At 39.0% G+C, this 12756-nt stretch overlaps 1 protein-coding gene across 3 annotated transcripts in view; it reads right to left on the reverse strand.

Moving 5' to 3' along the window:
• Nucleotides 1-12756, reverse strand: part of LOC116318275 (voltage-dependent calcium channel subunit alpha-2/delta-1) — a 67786-nt gene that overhangs the window by 22344 nt on the left and 32686 nt on the right. For all 3 annotated transcript variants that reach the window (XR_005613971.1, XM_039615763.1, XM_039615762.1), the window contains exons 9-18: nucleotides 12670-12720; nucleotides 12351-12450; nucleotides 8781-8939; nucleotides 7043-7147; nucleotides 6013-6091; nucleotides 5499-5548; nucleotides 5305-5394; nucleotides 5106-5180; nucleotides 4947-5027; nucleotides 4499-4573 (exon numbers count right to left, since the gene is read on the reverse strand). Coding sequence is in view for 2 of the 3 variants with exons in the window: in XM_039615763.1 (XP_039471697.1) it covers nucleotides 4499-4573; nucleotides 4947-5027; nucleotides 5106-5180; nucleotides 5305-5394; nucleotides 5499-5548; nucleotides 6013-6091; nucleotides 7043-7147; nucleotides 8781-8939; nucleotides 12351-12450; nucleotides 12670-12720 (865 nt within the window). In the remaining variant the exon portion in view is untranslated. The remainder of the gene's footprint in view (nucleotides 1-4498; nucleotides 4574-4946; nucleotides 5028-5105; nucleotides 5181-5304; nucleotides 5395-5498; nucleotides 5549-6012; nucleotides 6092-7042; nucleotides 7148-8780; nucleotides 8940-12350; nucleotides 12451-12669; nucleotides 12721-12756) is intronic.

Genomic DNA, 12756 nt, shown 5'->3' on the forward strand with positions numbered 1-12756 from the left:
CCGCCCCAGTCTCAAGTCTTTTGCAGAGTCCAAGAGGTTTTCTTCCAAGATTGCCCTGTATTTGGCTCCATCCATCTTCTCATCAACTCTGACCAGCTTCCCTGTCCCTGCTGAAGAGAAGCACCCCCAGAGCATGATGCTGCCACCACCATATTTGACAGTGGGGATGGTGTGTTCAGAGTGATGTGCAGTGTTAGTTTTCCGCCACACATAGCGTTTTGCATTCTGGCCAAAAAGTTCCATTTTGGTCTCATCTGACCAGAGCACCTTCATCCACATGTTTGCTGTGTCCCCCACATGGCTTGTGGCAAACTGCAAATGGGACTTCTTATGGTTTTCTGTTGACAATGGCTTTCTTCTTGCCACTCTTCTTAAAGTCCAACTTTGTGCAGTGCACGACTAATAGTTGTCCTATGGACAGATTCCCCCACCTGAGCTGTAGATCTCTGCAGCTCGTCCAGAGTCACCATGGGCCTCTTGGCTGCATTTCTGATCAGCGCTCTCCTTGTTCAGCCCGTGAGTTTAGGTGGACGGCCTTGTCTTGGTAGGTTTACAGTTGTGCCATACTCCTTCCATTTCTGAATGATCGCTTGAGCAGTGCTCCGTGGGATGTTCAAGGCTTGGGAAATCTTTTTGTAGCCTAAGCCTGCTTTAAATTTCTCAGTAACTTTATCCCTGACCTGTCTGGTGTCTAAATCCAATCGAGAATCTGTGGCAAGATCTGAAAACTGCTGTTCACAAACGCTGTCCATCTAATCTGACTGAGCTGGAGCTGTTTTGCAAAGAAGAATGGGCAAGAATTTAAGTCGCTAGATGTGCAAAGCTGGTAGAGACATACCCTAAAAGACTGGCAGCTGTAATTGCAGCAAAAGGTGGTTCTACAAAGTATTGACTCAGGGGGCTGAATAATTATGCACACCCCACTTTTCAGTTATTTATTTGTAAAACATGTTTGGAATCATGTATGATTTTCATTCCACTTCTCACGTGTACACCACTTTGTATTGGTCTTTCACGTGGAATTCCAATAAAATTGATTCATGTTTGTGGCTGTAATGTGACAAAATGTGGAAAAGTTCAAGGGGGCCGAATACTTTCGCAAGCCACTGTAAGTATCAAAAGGTACTGGGTTGATGTGGTCAGAAAGGCTATATAATACATTATTTCCTAATTTTAAAAGATTTTATTCATATAAACGGCACAAAAAACCCTAACAAAAAATATTTTTAAATTACTGAAACAAATCAAAACTCTGATCTGAGCTCAGCCTATGACCCAGCTGTTAAGTTACTTTAACTTCAACTTAAATATGCGTAAATATGCATTATTGTGTTTGTGTTTAGATACTTAAACAATGAGACAACAACCCTCAGATTTTTTTACTTTAATAAAACATTATAAACAAAAATGTCGTTTTAGTAGTTTTGGGAACATTTTTAGAGCACAGTTAAAGATCTAAGATTTGTGAAAAAACAGTTAAACGCTTAAGTGGAAAAAGAAGATGGTATAACAGATGGTGTACTACAGTACTGGGTAGGTGGGCAGCAGATATGCATTTAGGTGTTACTAAAATGAGCGGGACATCAGTTACTTGAGATGTTCTTTTTGGGTCAGTTCATTAATTTTCCTCAACACATGAATCTAGTCAAATCTTGGGAATAAAAAATAAAGGCTAACATATGGCAGCACTTTGACAGCACATTTGACATCAGACACAGCTAAATCAGATTTGATACAAAGTGACACTGAACTCTATGAATGCCCTCTCTTAAAAACCCTATACGTCTGAGTGGCTTTATGGTGGTATAAAATAGTAGCAGTAATCTTGTGCTTCTCTATAAAACAGCAGTACATGGAATCTGATACCAGCGTGTCCTTCATAGTTCTTCACTCAAAATAAAGGGTAGTGTGGTGGGAGCATAGCAGTGTTGAAGTGATGTTTTCTATATAGATTCTTGCACAGTGGTATACATTGTGCAAGCCGTACTGCAGCTCAAAAAATACAGAATTTGACTGTAAAGTAGGCTATGTTGGATACAGTGGAATAACTTTGCTTTTTTTAAGTTTTAAAATGAAGTATGATTTACTGTGGGAAATGCACATGGACAAGAAAAGCAACTAACTAGAATAATCATTTACACTAAAGGGCATCAGTCAAGGTTCTTACATGTAAGCGAAATAAATTGAAGCAACAAAGGAAGATGATGACGGCGAAGCATCTCAGCATGAAAACGAGAAAAGAAAGAATAAAAGATCAAGAGGTACAACACTGGGTGATAGAGAATGAAACATCAAACACGAGTTAGACAGGAAAGAAAATGAAGAGAAGGGAAATGGGAACGGTGGATGGTGTGAACAGCAAAGAAAAAAATCAAATGAGACGTAAGGAGTTAGAAAAGAAAGGATAACAAAGTAGGGGAGCGCTGTATGTCAACAATGTAGTGAGCAGAGATGGGGTGTGAGATCAGAATGAAAACACTCTAGCAGCAGGGTAGGTCTGCGTGATGAATATGAAATATGCACAAACATAATCAAATACAGAGAGAGCTGAGGCAGTGTGAAAGACAGAGAGAGAAAAAGAAAGAGAGGGCCCCATCAGTATTCATGCAATCTCCCATTCAGACAATAAGCCTTACATACTGTATTTAAAAAGTGTGTGGTGGGCTGATGGGAAAATAGCTTGCCTGAATGCCACGTGAACATGAGGTCATTCAGAGAATAACTTTGATGCTTGTGTATGTTTGAGTACCGTATGTGTGTTATTACAGATTTGAAGAAATCTAAAGTCATGTTGTCACACTATTGATATAAAAAAGCAGAAAACAGGTAAAATGATAAACCAGTGTCTGCTTCTTACCTCACTTATACAAGGAAAGTACAAGCAGCCATGGAAATATTGGAGAATAGCAAATGCAGCAAATACACTCTCTACAAAGGTTAAAAAAATCATATGTCTAATTTTTGGGATTAACTTCACTGTATATTTTTATTTATGTAATACTGCCATCTTTCAGTTTAACAGAAAATAGTGGCATATAGCATATATATGGTTTAAACTACTAACTATTTTTCACTTTTGTCAGAACCAGCCTTGAGACAGAATATACCCACACTGATGGATGGTGCATAACGGCAAAAACAAACAATATATATAGCAGCAGAGCAATAATCACAAGCAACAGAATAAAGTAGAATGGCTTCTGTATAGGGGATTCAGACACAGAATTGCAAACTACTAAAAGGAGCAGTAATACCGTCTGCAAAAGGTGATATTTACCTGTGGTTATTGCTTCTTCATCACTGAAATCTCTTCATCTACAGAAAACACTACATGACTACTTCTGCAAACTACAGTGCATCTACTTTATCTCACCTCATGAAAAGTGACAGCATACTTATTATTGAGTCTGAGCTTCCTGTTACGGATTCTTTTCTAAGAAATTTATGAAAAAAGATAGAGAGATACACTTTGATGTCTCTGATTTTTTTTGAGATGGAGGAAAAGTTTTTGTTTGTTGAGACTAAAAAGAAAAAGGAAACATACACAAGCTTGCAAAACAGATCAAACAAACACTATATAGCTTTGCAGTAAACATAATGACAGAAATACATCAACATTTATAAAGATAATGAGTGCTGAGTTGGTATAACCTTTCAGACCCCAAGGTTTCCTTATTTTTCCTCATGTTTACTATTTAAAATAAGTGACTCCATACATGTTTGTCTTAATGGAGTTGAGTGTGGACAGTGGATTGATAGCTCAAGTGTGTCTTAAAGGATTTAAGAGTTGCTTTTCTTAAGTTCTGGGCAGCATATTGGCCTTATGGAGGCTCTGAGTGTGTATTAGCCTCAGGCTGAAAGTAGTGAAATGCACAGGGATTTGCTGAAAAGTGGGCAGAGACCATCTGTGAGGTTATTGCTAACTCATAATGGGCCACATCTTAATACATGCCTGTGGCAAGAGGCACTAGTTCATTTCTTTGAGGAATTGTAAGATGAGTCGGAGCCTTTGACAGGTCAAAAAAAGCAGCTTGAAAGTTAGTATGCTCGGTGGCATTCTTGTTGCTTTATATGGAAGCGTTTCCTTCATATTTCAACTTTAAATATGTATTATCTAATTTTTAAAATTAAAACATTAAATTATGTATTATTGAGACTGAATGCAGTAATTGCTACTCTTAAAAAATATTCTTTGCCAAGTCTATATATCTATTTAATCCCATAAGGGGAGAGTGACCTTCTAGCCAATATCTGAGGACTGATGATAGCAAGTCATACTCTAACAGAGGGATAGATTCTCTTTATGAAGACTGATGAGGTGACGTGGTGAACATGGAAAAGTTTGAAAGAAGACTGCACCATATGCTAACCAGAATAATATTCACTGAGTGCAAACAGTTACTGTGAAACCATGATAAACAGTCACAATATAATGTAATGCTTTCAGACACGGACCTACTCAGCCACACAAAGTTATGTACAGGATCAGATGCCATACCTTTGGCTGGAGATTGGGGTGCAGCAGCACATATCCATTGGGATCTATGGCAAAGTAGTAGCCATTTGGACCAATCTGATGCAAAGGAGGTACAGAGGAAAGGGAATATAATATGTGAGTCCATAAAATCCCGTGATTATGTTACATTTTTGACATGTCAGGGCACTGTACAAAAGAAGGGCTCCACTGGTCCAAAACACATGAGTACACCATGGAAAAAAGGACCAGTAACTGATAACAAAAGCAGTCTTATCTGTGCGTGACCTTTTTTAAACAGACTGGAAAAGAACAAGCCATCTAATGAATCACATCACTCACTAATTGCTCCAGAGGGAAACATCCGAGCAAGTGCTTTACAACTGAGCAAGTCGTGTAAAGTTGCTCCTTTACAACAAACGCATTTGTCTCCATGCATGTGATCACACACGGGTATGGGTGGTACACTCACTGTGAAGCGTGGTGTGAGCTTCTTGATGTCATCAAGAGACACGTCAATCGCCATTACGCCAAGAATCAACTGATTCTGGTGCTAATGGGAAGTATGAGAGAAAAGATAAGGACAGATACGAGCCCTCACATGATGCGTTCATGCATTCATTTACTATACCTCCTCGTTTCTTTTATCTACGGTCTTGGTTCTGTTGAAGACAGGCAGCGTTCCAGTGATGACGAGACCGAGCTCCTGATCGAGAATAAAGCAAAAGCCCTATTTAACAATATTCTTGAGCAGAGGAAATTTTTGAGCAAAATTGGTGCTTTTTTCATTTAAAAAAAAGAATTTGTAACATAAATGGCAAAATACTTACCAGCGCATCAAGGTATACGTTAGTCCACTGGACTTGTTTGGCCTGCTTGTCTGCTAGAACCATAGGTCTTCCCAGGACATCTAGATATTCCTAAATTGGACACATAACATCATTTAATATTCCAGATTCTTTCGACTAAAACATACTCCTTCATTGTTTAACATTAAATAATGTTAAACAAAAAAAAAAATCACCTGTGTGTTTATTCTGATGGCTCCGATGGATGGAATCTCATAGAAATAACCTGGATAGATGATTAGGAAACAATAGACAGCGTGTAGGTATGAATGAAACACCAAATGGGAGTAAATGATGCAGGGTGTAAATCTGCAGTTTAATTTGCTGCATCATAAAATGTGATTGTGTCAGCCGAGTTACCAGACACAAATAAATGGATGAAATAACTGCCATCCAGGTTTCTTGCTTGTGCATCACTGATGAGATTGTTTACTGATTAGTCTATGAAAATGTCCTCTACTTCTGTGCCATCTACAAGGCTGATTAAAGACAGCCATTCCTGTTAAGATTTCAGTCATCTGGCCAAGGACGTCCTGTGCTCATGCTGTGCCCTTCGAGCATTTCTAGCATGTTTTATGGTGTCCTTAAATATTCCAAGTTAATCATAGAATTAATTCTTCAGTAGAACATAATGTTATCTAATACTAAGAACAGATTAAGCACAGATGCATGTTGGGATCCGTGTTGTACCTTTGTTCGAGCAGGCCATCCACTGAATGGGTCCTTTGTCATAGTTGTGTTGTCCTACTGAGAAGGTGAAGATCCTAACCTGAAGCATAAGGTTAAAAAAATCTCTCCATGTTACCTCTTACAATGTTGAAAAACAAACTAAGAAAAATTGTTTCACAAAAAGTTAATGTAAATACTTGTAATTATTAATCAATTTAACACATTTGAAGCTGAACACAAAACAAAGGTGAAATCTGTCTTTGATCATGTGACTTTGAGCATCATATGTAATCTTTTTCCTGTTTTGACATGTTGAAATGTGATGCAACCTTGTGAAAATCCTTGTGTGAATAAATGAAATGAGTTACAGACCATTTAGAACCTGTATTTATTTGAAAATAGTACAAAAACAACATGTGAAATGATGAAACTCAAAGATTTTTGGAAAATGTGGGGACCAGGGAGGAATAAAATAAATAATTTGTCAGACCACAGGAAAGTTTTCCATCTTAAATGAGTTTGGACTCAAAAAAACGTTGAGCTTCAAGTTTTATTATAACAAATGTAATGATCTGGTTTTTGCATGTTAATCTAGAAGTTTACATTTTTTAGGAAACATAAAGCAGGAAATGGAAATTTCATACTTTAGCCTGGTTCATTTGCAGAGGCATTCAGTTCTGCTTTTGTTCATATTTTGCACAGCATCACAGCTATTTTGGAAACTGTGTGAGGCCTTAGTTTCACACCCTCTTCTGCCTTGTGAAGAAAATTTTCCATAAAGAGAATACGTACACAGAAAACACAACCCAAAGGGAGTTCCAAGAGGTAGCACACACACAAGTTTGTTGGTGTGTGTGTTTGTATTATTCATAATGTGTGATGTAAATCTCTTTACTACCACTTCCACTGCTGAACATAAAGCAAGTCCCCATAATGTTAATCATTAAATTTCAAAGTATGTCAGAATTAGTTTAAGAAAGTAAGGAATTAACGCGAGTTAACTGTCCTCTATAATGATAGAAACGTGTGTGTATGTGTGTCTTTTGTATACCTTTTTGTCAGCATTATATTTCTCCAATATGGCCTGGGCTCTTTCCTCTCCTCCATCAGTGAACAGCATGATAATCTTGTTGCAGTTTGCTCTGCTCACATTAGTCTATCAAAGAGAATAAACATGGAGATTAATGATTATTGTCATGTTTTTAGCCACATGTGCTGTGGGCACGCGGGTCAATTAGTCATTTGGAGAAAAATATTCAGGCATTCACTAAAGCCTTTGCTTTGCATTGTTGCTTAGATAAGATTTTATCTAGCAGTTTCATCAAAACCACCCATTTTGCATAATCAATACTCCATGCAACTTAAAAAAATTGTTAAAGGCAATCTTCTTCTATCCCAGAGAAAGCATGCATGTTTTTATACTGTTAGGAAGCCTTGGTACTGTAGGAGTCTCAGACAGCAGATTTAAGCCCAGGACCTTCTTCTTTTGTGAGGCAACAGTGTGAACCATTGCACCACAATGCAGCCCACATCTATGAAGATGACATATCTGTATAAATGAGTAGACAAATCCTATGTTTTTTTGCCCAAAGGATAAAACCTTTTGTTATGAAGATCCATCTGCTTTTCATATAGTGACATATATTTTTGATTTGTCCAGCAGAAAAAGTCATGAAAACTGCAGCTGCTTGGATCCATTGGCAGAAATTCTAAGCATCTTACTCTGAATCCTATCAAATATGCACTACTTCTAACCTGATGCATTAATATCATTCAGTAAAAAGTAAGAGATGGGATTGAATAGTCAATTTCAATTAGGAAAGTTCATAATTGAGGGAACTGTCCTGGAGGTTTCTGTGTGTTAGCTATAATAAGAGGTTTGAATTCTCTAATTACACTGAAATGTGCTTCAGTGCTTCCTTTATTACCTCCTTTGGCACCGGATAAACTGAACCGTCCTTTATGAAAGGAAATGAGACAATAACATCCCATAATTTATAGCGTCAACAAACCTGCCAAAGTGGCACAGATCATGAAAATGTTAATTAAAAGCGTTTTAAAAGCTATTTCATGCGACAGCCTACTGATAGGTTTTGAATTTTCAACAGCAGGCTGTTAAACCTACAGGTGGACTATGAACATTACACTGCTGCAATAAAATCTGCTTCTTGCCAAAGATGCATGAAGAATGTAGATTTATACAGACTCAAATCGAGATTATGAGCTATAAAATTGATTGAGGTGCATTTAAGGGTGGAGCGAATTTTACTTTATTAGGAGAAATTCTAAACAAGGAGGAGAAAATGAGTTACACTGGATCACCAAGACGCACATTTTGTAGTCCATCTTCTGGACATTATAGTGTCACATTATAAGAATAAGAATAAGAATAAGAACAACTTTATTAAGGAGTCGGCAAAATTGCAGGTGCATTTGCTTCTCTTTTTCTGAGTTGCTATAAATTCTCCTTCACACCTTTCTTTGACCTCATGGATTTTTCCATCAGATGAAGGAAATGTGTTCAGCAAATAGCAGTAGGAGGTAATATTTGGAAATGTTCAATCATTACTGAGGTTCTCATCATTCAAATGTAACATTGCATTATTTCTGTCACTGACCAGGCAGTTGAGTTGAGGCAACACATTTAACCAGCAGATGGCAGTAAAACACAACAATCTGAGGCTGTCAACAAAAATGGAGGCATTACAGACAACACTCATTCAAAACTTGCTTTACAACTTTTGCAGTCTATCAGCCCAAAGTCTGACAAAATAACATGTTTTTCTTACTGCAGAGAGCTGCTTAAAAGCAAACTCAAAGCCCTTTGTGTAGTCTGTAATTCCTTTAGCGCTGATGTTCTGCACGGCATCCTTCAGCAGCTTTTTGTTCCTCACGTTGGCTTGAACCAGACGGTCGAAGCACGCCGTGTTTTTCACCAGGGTGTTAAACTGGGTAACAGAGGAAAGGAGTTATGACCTGAAATTTATTCATACAATTATAACATGTGTGCAGATTCAACACATCATACAAATGCAGCACACGCACAGACACACAAACACTACCACCTGGCCTTGGCTGTTATCAGGCAGTGGTAAACAGACACATTCATCAAGCTCCACTAATTGCTTCACATCCTCAGAGCTCAACGATTTGGTACCCATGGAAACAAGATTCTGTTATATAGAAACGAGCTTAGGCAACCTCACCGTCTTTTTTTAAAGGTGAGACTTGCTTATTTCCACCTCACAGTGCACACATGCACAAATACTCCACCCCAAAAAATGAGGTATGTTTGAGTTTGCTTGAGGAGTGCCTAGGAGTGAGGAGGAAAGGCATTTTTAAAGAACTCCCAATGGCAATAAGTAAAAAGACAGAATAAATTAAATAAACAAAAAGAACTTCTAATGATAGCGCACGAAGGGCATGGGACAGCAGAGTAGCAAGCTGTCCCATTCCCAGCACATCTATTGTGTAGCAGAACTCTTCTGAAACAATACTGCACCTCATCGATCTCAACTAATCAATGCGTCTCTGTGAGATGGCCAATAGGGAGGCTGAAACACTGATGTACAAAGACAAGCAGGGAGGCAAAAAGAGCCCTGACTATATGTGGGCCTTGATCAGTATGTGTGCATGTGTGTCTGTGTGCGTTTCCAGGGAACCAGGCAGCCTTGAAGTTCCTTTTAGAATGACAATAACAGACATACACATCTCTGCTGGACCGAAAAGCAATACAATATTGGCTATGACACACGCACAACACAAAACACCACGAACACAATGGAAGTTCACATGACTGACTGTGTAGAGCAGATGGGAATCTGTTATCACATAATCTATCTAAAGCAGAAGTGAAGAAGGTGGGTCTAGCATGTGGGATGGTGAGGAGCAGAAAGTGAGAGGAAGAGAACATGTGTGTGTGGTGGGGGGGGGGGCTAAGCACGAACGTGAGGTGTTTGCCTTTTAGAGAATAATGATCTCATAAAGGGTACATGACAGAGAATTATAGTTTTATCTGATTTAATTACTTTATTAAATAAACAAACACTGATATACAGAGACTTGTGAAATGACTAAAAAAAAGCCATATTCTTTCATTGTAAGACAGCTTTTTTGGCCCTGCACACGAATGTGAACGCAGTCTACCGCAAATTCCACTATTCTGCCGTGATCCTATTACAACAGCTCTTATATGTGTGTGTGATGGTCCAGGCCTTGGGAATGGATTAGTGATGACACAAGAGAGAAGACTAATCTTCAAGCTCTAATCCCAGCGGACTGTCTTCTATTCTGGTTTACTACTCTGGCTTGCTCATTGGACTGACACTGGCTAAAAGAATTGATCCCGGCAAAACATGGCTGAGCAGGCTGGATAAATGTGGTGGAGGCTTGTGGTGTGAGAGGTGTGGGAAAGAGAGACGACAAGGGTAAAAAAACAAAAAGAGAGAGAGAGAGAGAGCAAAAAAGGAAAGGAAGAGAGGCAGCCATCAGCAATCGTCTGACCTGACCAGCTGTGAAGAACGAGTGCGAGCATCTTCCGTGACCAAATGCCAACTTAGTCCCTGGGCTACTGTTAATGAGGAGGGATTTATGGGTAATATCAGAGACTAATGATTTAGTGACAGGTAACAACACCCTGAGGACCAGACATCGGGCAGTGGATATGTGTATGCACATGTGTGTGTGTGCGTCCGTGTGTGTGCATAAATGAGTGAATCAGTGACAGAAAGAAATAGATATAGAGGGTGACTGACAGAAGGAATAATGATTTTTGCTGAAACAGGAGGAAATTGACACTGAGTTACCATTATGTAACTGATATATTGCAGCAGGAATATTCTAAATCCATTTCATTTTGACTTTAGCTGTCTTGTTGTTTTTGATACCCTTCCTGTTGGTTATACTGACATTGTGCTTAGCAAATAATATTGTTGACAGCTAAAAATACAAAACTGCTAAAAAATAAAAAGTGAAAAAAAGACAGGCTGGAACAATGAAAACAGGTAGCAGTATGATATTACAGGTTGCAAAAAACCCCCAAGAATTACTGTTAAAATTATCACCCAAACTTTAGTTTACGGTCCTTGACTATATAACATAGATGTACTGCTGGCTTGTTTCAGCCACATAGTCTTAATACTTGGCTAAACTGCAACAAACCTAAATGACGTTTTTAGTACCTTGATACAACCAGGCAAGTTCTTTGGACTATAGATTCATCATATCTCATGCACTGTACTTTTAAACAGTTCAAGTTCAAAAGTCATAAAACTGAGTCAAAACTGAATTGGATTTCAGTGTCTCTACAAATCTCCCACCATCTAATTTTTTACACACACACACACGCACACACACACCAACAGTAGCCAATAACTGCACATCTTTGCAGAATCACAAGTCCACCATGAAACCGAATACATTATGTCCAAGACAAAAGGTCCCTCGAGAGAGGAAAGAGAGTCGGAATGGCTGTCATTTGCAAGGAGAACGAAGACAGCTCCAATCTCTATAAAGACCTGTCTTAATAAACACCTCCACAGGCACCCATCTACACATCACACAATCTCCTGATTGGCTCTATTCAAGTGTAATCACAAGTGTGGAGAGCCTAGAATAGACGGCCAGAGAATGAAAAGCTGTAGAGGAAGAATGTAATGGAAGTGATGGGTGGGCGAGAAAAGTAAAAATGAAGGCAAAAAACAGAAGGAATAGTGAGAAGAGGAAAGTTTCTTGGCTGTGTATAGAAAAGTGGAGGCATACAGTGTAAAGGAAGGGCATTCATTGATACAAAGAGATGAATGGAGGTATATGGTGAAATGCTGACAGGAACTGCATGGCTCAGTGATGAAAAGAACAAATGATGGAGAGAACAAGAGGGTGATAAATGTTTCCTGGGGTTCATTCCAGTCAGAGGTGCAGCTTTAATTCCTTTAGGAGCGTTGGGAATGGACATACACAGCCACGGCCACATCTGAGGGCCTAGAGGTGGGGAGGGGCCATGTACTGCAGAGTTTTAATCCTGTACACCAAATAGAGCAGTGGGTATTTCATTAAAGGCCTGTTTCATGGTGGCCAGACCAGAGAGAAATCCATATTTCGTTACTGGTCATCCATCTCTCTGCCTCTCTTTTATTTGTGTGTGTATGTGTGTGTTTGTGTATGGGTATTTGTTGTGTATGTGTAAAGATGTATCTGAATGGATACGAACTGGGTGTAAATTCTCAACGCCACTCATGGACACATTTCAAATCCATATTTCACTCTCAGTCCCGTTTCTGATCACGCATCCCCCTCTCACCGTCACCTTGAATAAACAGACCACCCAACATTCAGCAAGTGGGCAGTTTAATAATACTCACACTGACTACGTTGACATAGTCATCATCAGAAAGAGTCTCCAGCATCTCGCTGACAGAGGTCCTGATCAGTTTTAGCGTCAAGCCAGACACACTCCCACTCCTAAAAAAAAACAAGAAAGAAATACCTGACAGCTTCTCACAGCAATCTGTCTGCTCAGTTCTCGTCCTGTGAGATTTTACTCGATGTAATTAGAACTGCTTCTGCCTTGGGAAATACATCACACTATGTGGCAAAGCTAGAAAGGCATGCATTACAATCAGGGGAAATCATGATGGATGCAGGAAGGTTATGGATCAGTAAGATTATCAAACAACTCACGCATCCACGAGAATTAGCATATCTTTCGGTGAGGCGGCTCCTTGAATGTACCTAGATGGTCATAAATGAATGCAAACACATTTCTGG

This window comes from Oreochromis aureus, linkage group 7 (assembly GCF_013358895.1).
Source record: "Oreochromis aureus strain Israel breed Guangdong linkage group 7, ZZ_aureus, whole genome shotgun sequence".
Lineage (NCBI taxonomy): Eukaryota > Metazoa > Chordata > Actinopteri > Cichliformes > Cichlidae > Oreochromis > Oreochromis aureus.